The sequence below is a fragment of the Artemia franciscana genome, chromosome 10, assembly GCF_032884065.1.
Source record: "Artemia franciscana chromosome 10, ASM3288406v1, whole genome shotgun sequence".
NCBI classification, from domain to species: Eukaryota; Metazoa; Arthropoda; class Branchiopoda; order Anostraca; family Artemiidae; genus Artemia; species Artemia franciscana.
The window spans coordinates 23,638,458-23,652,785 of record NC_088872.1 but is presented as its reverse complement, the minus strand read 5'-3'; the positions used below and the strand labels follow the sequence as shown (position 1 = coordinate 23,652,785).

Below are 14,328 nucleotides of genomic sequence, written 5' to 3'. Positions count from 1 at the left end.
TTGATACCAATAGTTACATCAAAAGAATTGCATTTTAATGCTGATTTTAAATAGATAAGTTTCATCAAGTTTAGTCTTACCCATCAAAAGTTACGAGTCTAAGAAAAACACCCCCTAAAAGTCATAAAATCTTAATGAAAATCGCATCATCAGATTCAGCGTATCAGAGAACCCTATTGTACAAGTTCCAAGTTCCTATCTACAAAAATGTGGAGTTTTGTATTTTTTGCCAGAAGACAAATCACGGATGCGTGTTTATTTGTTTTGTTTTTTTTTCTTTTTCCCAGGGGTGATCGTATCGACCCAGTGGTCTTAGAATTTTGCGAGAGGGCTCATTCGAACGGAAATGAAAAGTTCTAGTGCCCTTTTTAAGTGATCGAAAAATCGGAGGGCACCTAGGCCCCCTCCCACGCTCATTTTTTCCCAAAGTAGTAGGTTCAAAATTCTGAGATAGCCATTTTATTCAGCATAGTCGAAAAACCTTATAACTATGTCTTTGGGGACGACTTACTCCCCCACAGTCCCCGTGGGAGGGGCTGCAAGTTGCAAATTTTGACCAGTGTTTGCATATATTAATGGTTACTGGGAAATGTAGAGACGTATTCAGGGGGATTTTTTTGGTTGGGAGGGAGGGGGGTTGAGAAGAGGGGGCTATATGGGAGAAATCTTCCATGGAGGAATTTGTCATGAGGGAAGAAGATTTCCATAAAGGGGGCGCAGCATTTTCTAGCATTATTTAAAAAACCAATGAGAAAATAAACATGAAAAAGTTTTTTTCAACTGGAAGTATGGAGTAGCATTAAAACATAAAACGAACAGAAAATATTACCATATAAGGGGTTCACCTCCTCCTAATACCTCACTCTTTACGCTAAAGGATTTTTAGTAATTTCAACTATTTATTCTACGGCCTTTGTGATTCAGGGGACAAAATTTAAGCTTTAATGCAAAGAGTTATTGACGAGATATTGACGAGTGGGCGAACCTTCTCATATACGTAATAAAAACATACGAACATAGAAGTTTGTTACGTAAGCTAATTCGTAAGTTACGTATATTTTTTACTAATGAAAACGTTCGTAAAAACTAAGTTCTAGTTGCCTTTTTAAGTACCCAAATAATTGGAGAGCAACTGGGCCTCCTTCCCCTCCTTTTTTCGCAAAATCACTCGATCAAAGCTATGGGAAAGCCATTTAGCCAAATAAATAAATATGCAAATTTCGCTTTAATTATTCATCTGCGGAGAGCCGAAATCAAAACATGGATTAACTAAAAAACGTTCAGAAATTAAACAAAAAAAAACAAGTTTTTTTATAACTGAAAGTAATGAGCGACATTAAAACTTAAAACGAACAGAAATCACCCCGTATATGAAAGGGGCTGCTCTTTCTTCAATGCCCTGCTCTTTACGCTAAAGTTTTTACTGTTTTAAAAAGTAGAATTGAGATAAAGAGTCAAACTTTAGTGCAAAGAGCAAGGCGTTGAAGAAGGAGCAGCCCCTTTCATATACGGGGTAATTTCTGTTCGTTTTAAGTTTTAATGTCGCTCCTTACTTTCAGTTAAAAACATTTTTTTTTATTTAATACTATAAAAATCGTCAAAAGACAGGAAGTATTACATCTAGCTCGATAGATACCTAAGGCTTTTAATAGCTAAGATGATGAAATGCATAAAAATAAACGGAGAGAATTAGTTGCACGCACCGCAATTTAGTAAAGAACAAAGTTCGGCCCATAGTAGCTGACAATTTAAAATATTTTGAAAACAAATGTCAATAGAGGAAGAATTAAGGAAGAGGCAGCTCTCCCCCCATATATACAGAATAATTTCTGTTCGTCTTTAGTTTTAATAGTACTCCTTAGATTCAGCTAAAAAAGAACTTGTTTTTAAAGATTTAATTTATCACGGTCCTTAAAATCGCACCAGGAAAGCCCCCCCCCTTCATGTAAAATTTACTCTCGAAAAATTGCACCGAAAATTTCTTTCCATAAGAAATTCCATCCGTGGAAAATCCCCTCCTTCGCAGTAAATCTTACCTTCCAAAAAAACTCATATACCTCCCAATAACAGAAACTATATGTAAGCAATGGGAAAACTGCGAAACTTAAAGCCCTTTCCTCAGGATCTATTGGGGCAATGTCATCCCCAAACCCATAGTTATTGAATCATTCGACTATACAGAACCTAATGGCAATCTCAAAGTTTTTATTGGGTGTCTTTGGGGAAAGAGGGGGGCAGCGCAGGGGCCTAGTTGCCCTCTAGTCATTTACGTCTTTTAAAAAGGCCATTAGAGTTTTTGGTTTCCGCTCCAATGAGCTCCCTCCCAATCTTATATGGCCATGGGTTTGATACCGCTTCAATACCACAGACCACTAAAAAAAACTTGCCTCTGTAATTTTCTTCTTGCCGAAAATACTACATTCCACGTTGTTGCAGATATGACCTTGAAACTTCTTCAGCAGGATTCCCTGATATGGTGAAGCTGATAGCTTGATTTTGATACGCATACCGCTATTCGAGAAAAACTCATTTCTTTTGAATAAGTATCAAATTCTAGATCCCCGTGAAGCCGTGGCAGAACAGGCAATTAATGCTAAAAAAGGTGCCCTTGAGCACTTTTACGATTTCCTGCCGTTGCACGTCATATATGAGCTATGAATGTATATAGTGAATGTAATCTAATTGTTTAATCTTGAAGTATTATTTTTCGTCTTTTTCTTTTTCCTTTCTATTTTTTTTCTTTATACGCCACCATGTTGTCGTTTTGATGGTGGGATAAAATAAACTATCTATATATCTATCTATCCATAAAAATTACTCGTCTTTTTAGGGGTGTTTTCTCCCTTTTTTTCAAAAATAAGGCAAATTTTTACAGGCTTGTATCCTTTGAGGGGTGACAAAAGCTTAATGAATTTTATATATTTAGATTCAGCATAAAAACCAAATTCTTTTAATGCATCTATTGGTATCCAAACTCCGTTTTTTACAGTTTCAGTTACAATTGGGCTGAATCGCTCCTTACTTACAGTTGTAACCCACAAAATGTTTGGCTATTTATAACTCGCTTATGCCTGATAAAATCAATAGACAAACGAAAAAGAAGAATAAAAGCTAAAATGGAATCGAAGTTTGAGTACTGTTCGGAAAGGAATTGTTTAAAGGGAAATTTAAATAAGGTTTTAAATTATATATCCTTAATTTGCACTGGTTCCCCAATCTGAGACGCAAAAGCCACAAAGGACGAACCCTAACATATGTTAATTACTTTAAGACATTCTATTGCAAAATAAAGTACAAATTATGATAAGATATTGTATTAACAGATTATGACGTCATCTCAGAATATCAGGTCTCCATTTCTAGTTATGACGTCATCTCAGATCAAAAAGATTAGAGTGTAGAGCCTAATTATGATATCATCTAAGTGACGTCTTATTATGACGTCAGATTTGATATAAAACTGCTTGCCCAAACTGGAACTAAATTAGTGTAAATTTGGTCACACACCAATATGAAACATATTTTAAAATTTATTGAGGTAGCTTTTCCTACCGTAGTTACTGGTGTAGCATTCTGGTGGGCGAGCAAAAGCTACTGGAAAAAGTCAATAAACAAACCAACAGACTCTGGAGCTAGGCCCTCTTTCTCTAAATATTACACCAGAACTCAAGGTCAAGAGAGACAAACAACTAAGAAAAATTTTTACTCTATCCTGAAGATACCTAGAAACGCGTCTCAGGCAGACATTAAAAAAGCATACCGTCGCTTGGCTTTAAAATGGCATCCTGATAAAAATCTATATAATCAGGAAAAAGCTACAATCTGTTTTCAAGGTCTTGCAGAAGCTTATGAAGTTCTTATCAATGTTAACAAGCGGCGAGCGTATGATCAGCATGACAGAGGAGGTCTTCATGCGAGTGCTGGACCTCGTTCTCGGTATTGTCAAGATTCATTTCCAGATCTATTCAGTGATCCCTTTGATAGAAATTCAACAACTTCTGGTATCAGTTCAGTGATCACGGACATGTGTACGGCTTTTGTGTATTTTGCAGAGCAAATTTACAGGCGTCAACCAACAAAAACTTGCTGAAAAATCACATGAAAGTTACATAATTCCAAAATAGCCATGAATCAATTGTCCTTTACAAGTCTTTTGGATTGTATTTTATAGATCTTATTTATTGGCCGTTGCAAGTCTTTTGGATCATCTGTTGCAAAACCTTTGGAATGTTCGTTGCAAGTCGCTTGAATTGTCCTTTGCAAGTCTTTTGGTTTGGATTTGAATTTTCAGAATAAACTGGTACATGTACACATAAGATAAATAAACAGATTTTTCTTACCATTCTCTAAAGTTCTTTTTAGTTTCCAACAGGTGTCAGGTTTCAGATAGTATGAAAGTAAAGTCGTATTCAGAGGAAGGGTTAGGGGGTTTGAACCCACCCCACCCTCAGCGAAATGTTTGTACAACTCGTAAAAATGAAATAAAAAGGTATAAAGACATGTTTTTGATGCCTTTTTTAAAGTTTTTGTAACCCCTCCCCCAAAAAACAATCTTGGATACAGCCCTTTATAAAAACATGGCTTTTCAAAAGTATGTTAATTTTTGGACTATATGTTAAGCAATTTGTATAGGCTATTGTAAGGTCTTGAATAAAAAGAGTATATTCAAAAGTAAACAGAAGGTGGATTATCTACAGGTAAAGTAATTTTACTCAAAATATTTGCAATTAATTACACTGTAGGGTAAGCAATGATTTTCCAGAAAAAAACCTTCATGGGATGGCCAACCAGTTCCCGATAAATTTTGTTTAATATTTAAGAATAAAGTACTTGATCTAGGTGAATAAAGCCTTAGAATTTTAGGAGGTTATATTTGAGATAATTTCTAAAGAAGAAAAAAATACCCTTTTTTGATTTAAGCTACAAAAAAACACCTCCTTTAAACTAACCCCATAGAATATCCGCCCCATAGAAAATATCCCCCTCCCATAGCGGAAAACACCCCCACGGCTGGTTGGTCTCCAATCACTTTTGGCTTATGAAAAAGAATTTTGGCTTATGAGAAAGAACTGTCAATTTCTGATCGAATGAGCATCCTCCAAAGTTTATGTGGCCGTTGAGCTAGGCATGAGGATGACAAAATAGTAACCGAACCACAATATTTCGAGTGGGAGTGTATATAGATGAATCCTTAGTAAGAAGAAAAAGTTTACATTATTGTTTATTTGTCGTTCGATTTGGTATTTTTGCATTGTATACTGTTTCTGTTCGTGCTTGTAAATTGTACTGTTGTTTAATTTCCTTGTTCGTTTCTTATTTATTAATATTTTTGTGTGTATATGGCCCATGGGCTTTTGAAATAGACTTATCCACCTAATGATCAATTTCACATTTTTGATTTATTTTTTTATTTTTGTTTGCCTTTCCCCCCCTCTCCCGGAAAAAATAGCACCCCAAGACAAAAGTCCTCGATACGGCCCTGGGGATCTATATCAATTTCTACCTTCTTTCTCCCCTCGTCTCTTCCTTAGAACTAATTCTGTGTTATCTGAAGGCTCAATGAGAGTTGGGATGTTTTGGTATTAAAATGCGCCTTTTGAGGCATCTCCCTCCCTCCATAACTACAAAACAATCATAGTACCCAATTATAGAGGTATAAAGCACTTATATCAAATGTTTGGAATTGTAAAACAACATAAGGTTTACCTAAGACAGTGGAATTTACTTGGTTCTTAAGAATATTAAATAAAAAAACAAGTTTTTTGAACTGAAAGTAAGGAGCGACATTAAAACTTAAAACGAACAGAAATTACTTCGTATATGAAATGGGTTTTCCCCTCCGCAATACTTCGCTCTTTACGCAAAAAATTTTAATTGTTTTAAAAATTAGAATTGTGGCAAAGAGTCAAACTTTAGCGTAAAAAGTGTGGGATTGCGGAGGGGAAAACCCATGTCATATACGGAGTAATTTCTGTTCGTTTTAAGTTTTAATGTCGCTCCTCACTTTCAGTTAAAAAAAAACTTGTTTTTTTTTATTTAATACTATAAAAATCGTCAAAAGACAGGAAGTATTACAACTAGCTCGATAGATACCTAAGGCTTTTAATAGCTAAGATGATGAAATGCATAAAAAAACGGAGAGAATTTAATAACTTTAACAGTTAATAACTTGGATTTTCCATCAATTTCATTCATTCATTGGGAATTTCCCAACCAGTTTTGAAACTAAAGTTCAAAACATAACATCAAACAGCTCGCGGTAACGAACAGTAGTAAGGAGCGACCCGGCTCAATAGTAAACGAAACTCTAAAAATGGAATTTTGATACTAAAAGATACATCAAAAGAATCGGATTTTCGTGATAATTTTCAATATATAAGTTTCATCAAATTTAGTCTTTGTCATCAAAAGTTACGACTCTGAGAAAATTTGCTTTATTTTGGAAAATAGGGGTAAACACCCCCTAAAGGTCATATAATCTTAACGAAAATCACACAATCGCATTCAGCGTATCAGAGAACCCTACTGCAAAAGTTTCAAGCTCCTATCTACGAAAATGTGGAACTTCGTATTTTTTGCCAGAAGACCGATCACAGGTGCGTGTTTATTTGTTGTTGTTGTTTTTTTTTTCCAGGGGTCATCGTATCGACCCAGTGGTCCTAAAATGTCGCAAGAGGGCTCATTCTAACAGAAATGAAAAGCTCTAGTTCCCTTTTTAAGTGACCAAAATATTGGAGGGCACCAAGGCCCCCTCCCGCGCTCATTTTTTTCCAAGGTCAACGGATCAAAATTTTGAGATAGCTGTTTTGCTCAGCATAGTCGAAAACCATAATAACTATGTCTTTGGGGATTACTTACTCCCCCACAGTCCCTGGGGGAGGGGCTACAAGTTACAAACTTTGACCAGTGTTTACGCACAGTAATGGTTATGGGGAAGTGTACTGACGTTGCCAGGGGGATTTTTTGCTTTTTTTTGGGGGGAGGGGTGTTGAAGGGAGGGGTATATGTGGAAAGATCTTTCCTTGGAAGAATATGTCATGGGGAAGAGAAATTTAATGAAGGGGGCACAGGATTTTCTAGTATTACTATAAAAAACAATGAAAATATAAACATGAAAAAGTTTTTTGCAACTGAAAGTAAGGAGCAGCATTAAAACTTAAAACGAACAGAGACTATTACGCATATGAGGGGTTATTCTCCTCCTAAATGCCTCGCTCTTTATGCTAAAGTATTTTTAGTAATTTCACCTATTTATTCTACGGCCTTTCTGATACAGGGGTCATTATTAAATTAATTAATTGATACAGGGGTCATCATTAATTAATTGGGACAAAAATTAAGCTTTATTGTAAAGAGTGAGGCATTAACGAGGGTACATACCCCCTCATATACATTATAACCATATAAGAATATAGAATTTCGCTACGTAAGTTAATTATTAAGTTACGTTTTTTTTTACTAATAAACTGTTCGTTAAAAATTATAAGTTCTAGTTGCCTTTTTAAGTAACCAAAATTTGGGGGGCGACTAGGCCTCCTCCCCAACCCCTTATTTCTCAATTTAATATTGAGATTTTCATTTAAAAAAATCTTTTCATTTTAATAATTTATGTGCGGAGAGCCAAAAATCAAACATGGATTAATTCAAAAACACTCAGAAATTAAATTTAAAAAAACTAGTTTTTTAAAACAAACAGAAATTATTCCGTGTATGAAAGGTGCTGTTCCCTTCTCAACGCCCCGTTCTTTACACTAAAGTTTGACTCTTTCTCTCAATTCTATTTTATTAAACAGTAAAAAACTTTAGCGTAAAGAGCAGGGGGTTGAGAAGGGAACAGCCCCTTTCATACACGGAGTAATTTCTGTTTGTTTCAAGTTTTAATGTCGCTTCTTACTTTCAGTTAAAACAACTAGTTTTTTTAATATTTAGTTCTGTTAAAAGTGTTATATGGAGTTAATCGATTTGCCTTCTGAACAGCTTATCTATAAATTGCTTTGAAACGACCCTTGAGATTTAAGTCAACAGCTAGACACTAGGACTAATGATAAATTACCAATGGTCATAGGAAAAGTATATAAAAATAATGTATTCTGGGAGTGATAGGGTGTAGTGAAAGCCAAAGCAACTCTCTGAAAGTACTTTTTCATTTAAGAATTCGCATATAGAATTGAAAGTAATATGACTTATTTAACAGAATGGGTCAATTCAAGAAATAATGCAAGAAATTGAAAGATGAAATTTAAGTGAGAGGTAGAATTTAAAAGAAAACCAAAGACAAATAAAACCAAAGGCTAAAAATCAAAGGCTTTGTAAAACCAAAGGCAAAATAAAAATAAATGTATATCGGTGCTAGAGAAACATACTATATGTATTAAGTACTCTTATTCGGGTATATAAAGACTTATTTTATAAAAAAAACTAAGGATTTTTTTAATAGCTCAGCAGACCATTTAAGTTTAGTTATGCAATCAGCTTTTCAATCACATCTGTCAAGAAAACAGAGATCCTCATAACTTGTAATGACAACTATAACAGTTTATTTATTTTCTCAGGAAACTGTATTTTCGTAACTGTCAAGTTTCTGCAAAAATACTCCCACAAATAGCTCAGTATTTCATGGTTGAACCTCCCCTAGTTCCGACATTTATGACGTTTGAAAAATAAAATCTAGATCTCCTGAAAGTTCTACATGGATAAATCTTGAAAAACGTCCATTAAATTGAGTTAGCACAAAACAGCTGAGTGACAACTTGAAAGATGGGTCCCTGGGTCTTAAAAACAAAAACTACATTCTGATATGAGTTTGACAGCCTTTAAGTAAACTCAAAGGGCTCCGAAACAGCTGCAATTTATCTGTAAGAAGTGAGATTGACGTCAGTCGTAAAGTAAGGGCGCTTTTAAAGAACTCAGTGTTATTAGCAGAAAACAAATTTTGTTAAAACGTAAAAATGAAATCAAGAAAGGATTTCATCATTTAAGTTTCAACTGTCTGTAATCACAATAAAGTAAAAAAAAATAAACAAACATTTGATAAACAACTAGCTACCTTTATTGGGTGCTTGTGTCTTATAGCCACCACACCCAAGAAGTCAAGTTTAGCTAATCCTAATGAAACAATTCTTATTTCATAATATGCAGAATAATTATAGCTAACACATTTTGTATGCAAATCTGATATACTTTAACCCCCCCCCATAATGTAAGAATATATAGCTGAAAATATTAGGGGGAGTGAGGTTAAAGTTTTGTGGGTTTTTTGTAAAATGTTTTAGCTAGAATTATTTTGCATATTATGAAGTATAAATTCTTCCATTTACTTATAACTTCCATTATAAGGTGTAAATTTCCATTTACACATAACTTCACTTCTTGAGTGTGATGGCTATAAGACACAAGTAGGCTACTCTTTAATGTATGAATTTTACATTGTCTGCAGCTTTTTTAGTGTTGATTTATCTCTATGTTACACAAAGATGGGTCAGATGACAGATTTTTTGAGAATGCCTTATTCCGATGTAAGTCAATCATAAGACAATTCCTCTCATTAAACTAAACAATTCTTAGTACCAAACTATAAGAAAGAATGACCCATACCGATTGTAGCCAAAACTCAGAAAAAGGAAAAAGTTTGGTAGCCAAAACTCAGAAAAAGGAATTCTAATAGCAGTAAACATTAAAACTCCTTTGCTTCAAAATACATTCACCCATTCTTAAATGTTACTTTGGGGGGCCTAGCATCCCCCCATAAGAAACTTAACCATAATTGAGCCTCCCTCGCCCTCCCCTAAAAAGACTAAGGCCCTGTGCTTATGACACAAGCAAAATATTGGATGTCTTGTGAGCATGTCAGCTAAATTAGGTATGTACGTAGAGAGAGGGGTTCATTCACGAAATCGTAAGTACTTCTTCTGCAAATTTTCCATTAAAATTAGTTTTTTTATGATTGCCACCCGAAAAAATTCCTTCACACGTGCCTTGTATAAACACTCTTTGAATTATTAAATAGCCGTTATTGACCAGAATTAGTCTAAAAACACTCATTAGCTACCTAAAATTTCGCAATTCTACCAAATTCTGGCAGGTCTTCCCGTCTGATAATATTCAGACAAAGATTCCTGTGCACGTTCCTGGTTAGACTAAGTTTAAAGGAGCAATCATAATTCCTCTTTTAAGTTAGTCCAACAGGGAACATAAACAGGATTTTTCGGAGGGGGTGGGGTGGGAATAAAAAATAAATTTCACGGGGAGGTTAATAACAAAACAATAGTTTTATTTGATAATTTGAAAAAGAAATTGAAGATTTTTGGAGGCCTGGGCTCTTAGTCCCCCAGTAACGGTTTTATGCCTCATAAACTGGGGGTAAGGTATACACAAGCAACAAATAAACAAGTTAAACAATAGAAAATTCTTTCTCCGTAAGATAGTGGAATTCCAAATTTTAAATGAATATGTCCCAGGGCCGTCCTCAGCATAACACAAATAAAATATGAAAGAGAAACTTGGATTAAAATACGACCATTAAAACTAAAAAAATAACCATCCGACCTAAATAAATTCGCACGCCACATAAATGACTAAGATATTGTAGGCACACAAAACCGTGCAAGGTGAGAAATTTCCGATTAGTGATTTCCCCCCTCGCCATTGAAAGAAGAAAGGTTTAAAATCAATAAATGTTTTACAATAACGCAATATTCGAAATCAATCCAAGATTTTCCTTGTGATGTGCTACAAATCTATACCCCTCCAGTCTCGCTAATAAAAAGGTGGCTTTAGGGGGGAGGCGGTACTTGCCCCGGGCACAAAAATTATAGGGACCAAAAGTTTTAGTTAAATAGCCTAACGGCTGTAGTCATTTCGTAATTCTATTTTTTATGAAAATAAAGTAGAGGTTGCAGCTGGCAGTAACTTTGAATAGTAGATGAAAGGCTTTTTAAATTTGACCTGAAAATTTCTGGGAGACAGGGTAGAGGGGGCGCCTATCAAGACTTTGCAGCGGGCGCAAGAGAGGCCAGAACCACCACTGCCCTCGGGAAATTTAGAATGTTTAAATACTCCTCTAGTCCCATTGAATTTATTTATGTGGGCATCCTTCTTCAAATGTCAACCCCTTGAGCAGCTCCAGAGTGGCAGTCTAGTGCTTAATAGTTTGTCGGTGGTTCATCACTGCTGCCAAAATAATGTCTTAAGCCGTCTTCTAAATTATAATCAGGGCATCGTCTACTCTTTAGCTCCTGCTGAAACAGTACAATAAAAGGAAACTTTTTACTTGAGTTTGGAAAAAAGCCCAGTTTTGATTTTTTTTTCATAAGAAATTGCTGAGTACCATGACTGTTTTCATGTCCAGTATCAAGATTGAAGGCAAGTTTATCCAAAACGATTAATACAGTTAATTTTTTTAAGAATGTAAAACTTGCCGCAGAAAGAGCAAGGCGTGAGAGTCTTCTTTAGTCAAAATTTAACTTTAATTGCATCAATAAACAAACAAATCTAATCTTTAGAAACATCTGATAACACCTTTCTGTTGTTGTTGTGTCACACTGCATTATATCTTTACGTTAAGTTTTGCAATAATTGAGGAATTAAAAGACTATAGCTTTAATTTGTGTTCAAAATAATCCTCGCTGTCTATCAAAACAACAACTCTGTGCCTTTTTCCCAAAAATTAAGAAATCTTAGAAACATGGAAACACATTTATTTTGCAAAGTTCTTTTTAAATGAGATTTTTAGGAATGGATTCAGTTCAATTTACTGATTAACAAAAAAGGAGTCCCTTGAGGTGAGACAGCCACACAGCGTGATCGAGATAACAAGTACCATATCTACTACCTCTAACCGGCTCTTCCAAATGTTTAAGAAATCCTTAAAACCCGGAAAGATTTATATTTAGCAAAGTTTGTTTTTTGTAATTGAAATTATGCATTCATGTTGTTTTTACTATTAAAAAAATACTTGGGAAAAATGTTGCCCTTAAGACATAACGATCACCAAGCAAGACCGAGACCATGGGCAGTATAAGCACACAGTGTATATCTAACAGCAGATACTTCACCTCAACAGAGGGCTAGTCTTTTTGTCACTGCAAAAATAATTTGTGCTTCAGAAGCTAATTAATTCCTGGTAACCCACGTCATTCTGCGCTTCGTCTTTCGATTCAACTTAATGGTAGATCTTATCGCATGATCAAAGGCAGAGTCGTATCCAGGAATTTTGGCGGGGGTTGGGTTTACAATATTTTTTTTTTTAACGCATCAATTTTTTTTCTTGTTACGTTTTTACGAGTCGGGCAAACATTTTTTTTTTGGGGGGGGGATCAAACTCCCTACCCCCTGGATACTATAAACGTATGAATGAAATTCTTGGAACAAAAGATTTGTTTGCAATTCGGTTCTATGTAATGTCGTGACTTATATTGGGTTTTGGAAAGTCAAATGGAACACACGGTCCAGTAGAATTAGGCTACGATGTTTATATTCTGGAGTTTGAAAAGTGGGATACCGGGGTGTTTGGTATTGTAAATGGCCGAGTTTCAGCAGAATATAGAATACTGAATTTCTACAGACCTAAATTCATGGGACCTTGGAAATCTTTTATATACGGATTTCTGAAGCGTTTGAAAGTAGTTCCTCTCGTACAATACTTGCGCAAAGTTCTCGTGTTGTGTTTAGTTTCAAACCATGCATATAGACTTTTTAGAATGAATGAATAGTTTACAGTAAAGAGACTCTTCTTATACTTCCTCTCACGCGAACCCTTAGCTCTGAAAAATTCGACTACACCCTTAACAGTACATGCGTACCAATATTAGATGACTATAAATGACATTACCAGAAAGGAGCAGCTAGAAAATATTTACAAAATGGCCTTAATCAAAGGATATATAATTGAATGTGAGAAAGAACCTGATTTTATAAAACTAAATACTAGAGCCATAACGGCAGAGCGACTATAATACTCTTCCAAATGTTCCAGACATCCATTGATGGGAATGATATAGTATGTACTCAATGTATGCCCAAAATGTAGCAATAAATTAAACTTTTTAATAACGAGACTGCCTTTTTCTTCTTTACAAGGGGAGCTAGATAATACACCATTACTTATTTACAAAGCCCCGATAAGTATTATTCAATCGTCAGTCACGACTTAGAAAAACCTTGCCAAATCCCATCAAGCTGTTAAAAGAGTTGGACACTGAAATGTTGAAAATTTCACCAAGTGTTACAGTCATAAATAAATGTCTTCTGGTGGTAAATGTCAACGGCTAAAGCATAAATTGGCTGCCCCTGTCAAGTTTAGAAAAATTACCATGGCGTCGCATACAAATGGTCGTGTCACAGGAGGTAAATAATGACTATCATTTATCACTCCAAAGAGGGGTTTCGCCTCTGCCGACAAGCATACATTCCTTGCAAACTAATTATCTTGAATGACAGCTACTGGTTATGAATTACTAAGATGTCGGAAGGAATAAAAGCTTAGCGGGAAACGCCAAAACATGGTATGGTGAATAGCTAATGTAAATCACAATTCATAGCTTGATGTTCCACTGAAAAAGCCACTAAATATGGATGTGGGTGGATTAAGAAAGTCTTTCTTTCTGTTTTTTTAGATTGATGGTTATTTCATAGTATAATAGCCGGAATTTAAATTAATTAATGAAATTACTTTTGGTGTGTGGAAAGTTCAGGTTTTTTTTTTCGGGGAGGGAGAACTTACAAAAACGCATCAAAAATGTGTTTATATTCATCTTTGTCATGTTTTTACGAATCTCACAAACATTCCGTGGGGGTTTAAACCCCTAACCCCCTGGATACGGCCTTGCTTATAGTAAATGCAAGAAATAGATGAACAACCACACGGATGCGGGATATCTTGTCTGTCACGTCTTCAGGAAGTTCTGTCAATTAAACAGTAAAAAAGGAAATAATATGAATAAGTAAATATAACAATAAATAATCCTTAGTAGTACTTACTGCCAACTGCGTCAGCTACCTTATTTTAACAGAAATACATATCAAAATTGCAAAATGATTATAAATATACTATTTTGTGCCACTAAAATTTTGGTCGCCCGAGGCAAGTACCCCCTCAGGCCCCCTAAAACTGCCTCTGTGTGCCAGGGATATGTCAGGAGGACTTTGGTGCTGCCATTGCGAATAAAAATAGGGCTTGGGAATAGTGGACGCCTTTGCAATCATTCAGCTTTATCTTGTTTTCAATAAGTTTCATAAATACATCGGGGGAATAATATCTGTCTCATGTCCTACCCCCAAGGTGCTTACCCGGGCTTTTCAAGCCATCCAATGGGGAAAAATCTGCTTTCC

General features: G+C 35.3%; 1 protein-coding gene across 1 annotated transcript; it reads left to right on the top strand.

The window, feature by feature from the left end:
• The first annotated feature begins 3,511 nt into the window (after window positions 1–3,511).
• On the top strand, window positions 3,512–4,090 carry LOC136032424 (chaperone protein DnaJ-like). Its single transcript, XM_065712733.1, has one exon. It carries the CDS (start codon window positions 3,512–3,514, stop codon window positions 4,088–4,090), a length of 579 nt encoding a protein of 192 aa, XP_065568805.1.
• Window positions 4,091–14,328: the final 10,238 nt, after the last annotated feature.

What these genes read in the sequence shown, in the direction of transcription:
- LOC136032424 (XM_065712733.1), top strand. Translation starts at nt 3,512, where the DNA reads ATGAAACATATTTTAAAATTTATTGAGGTAGCTTTTCCTACCGTAGTT.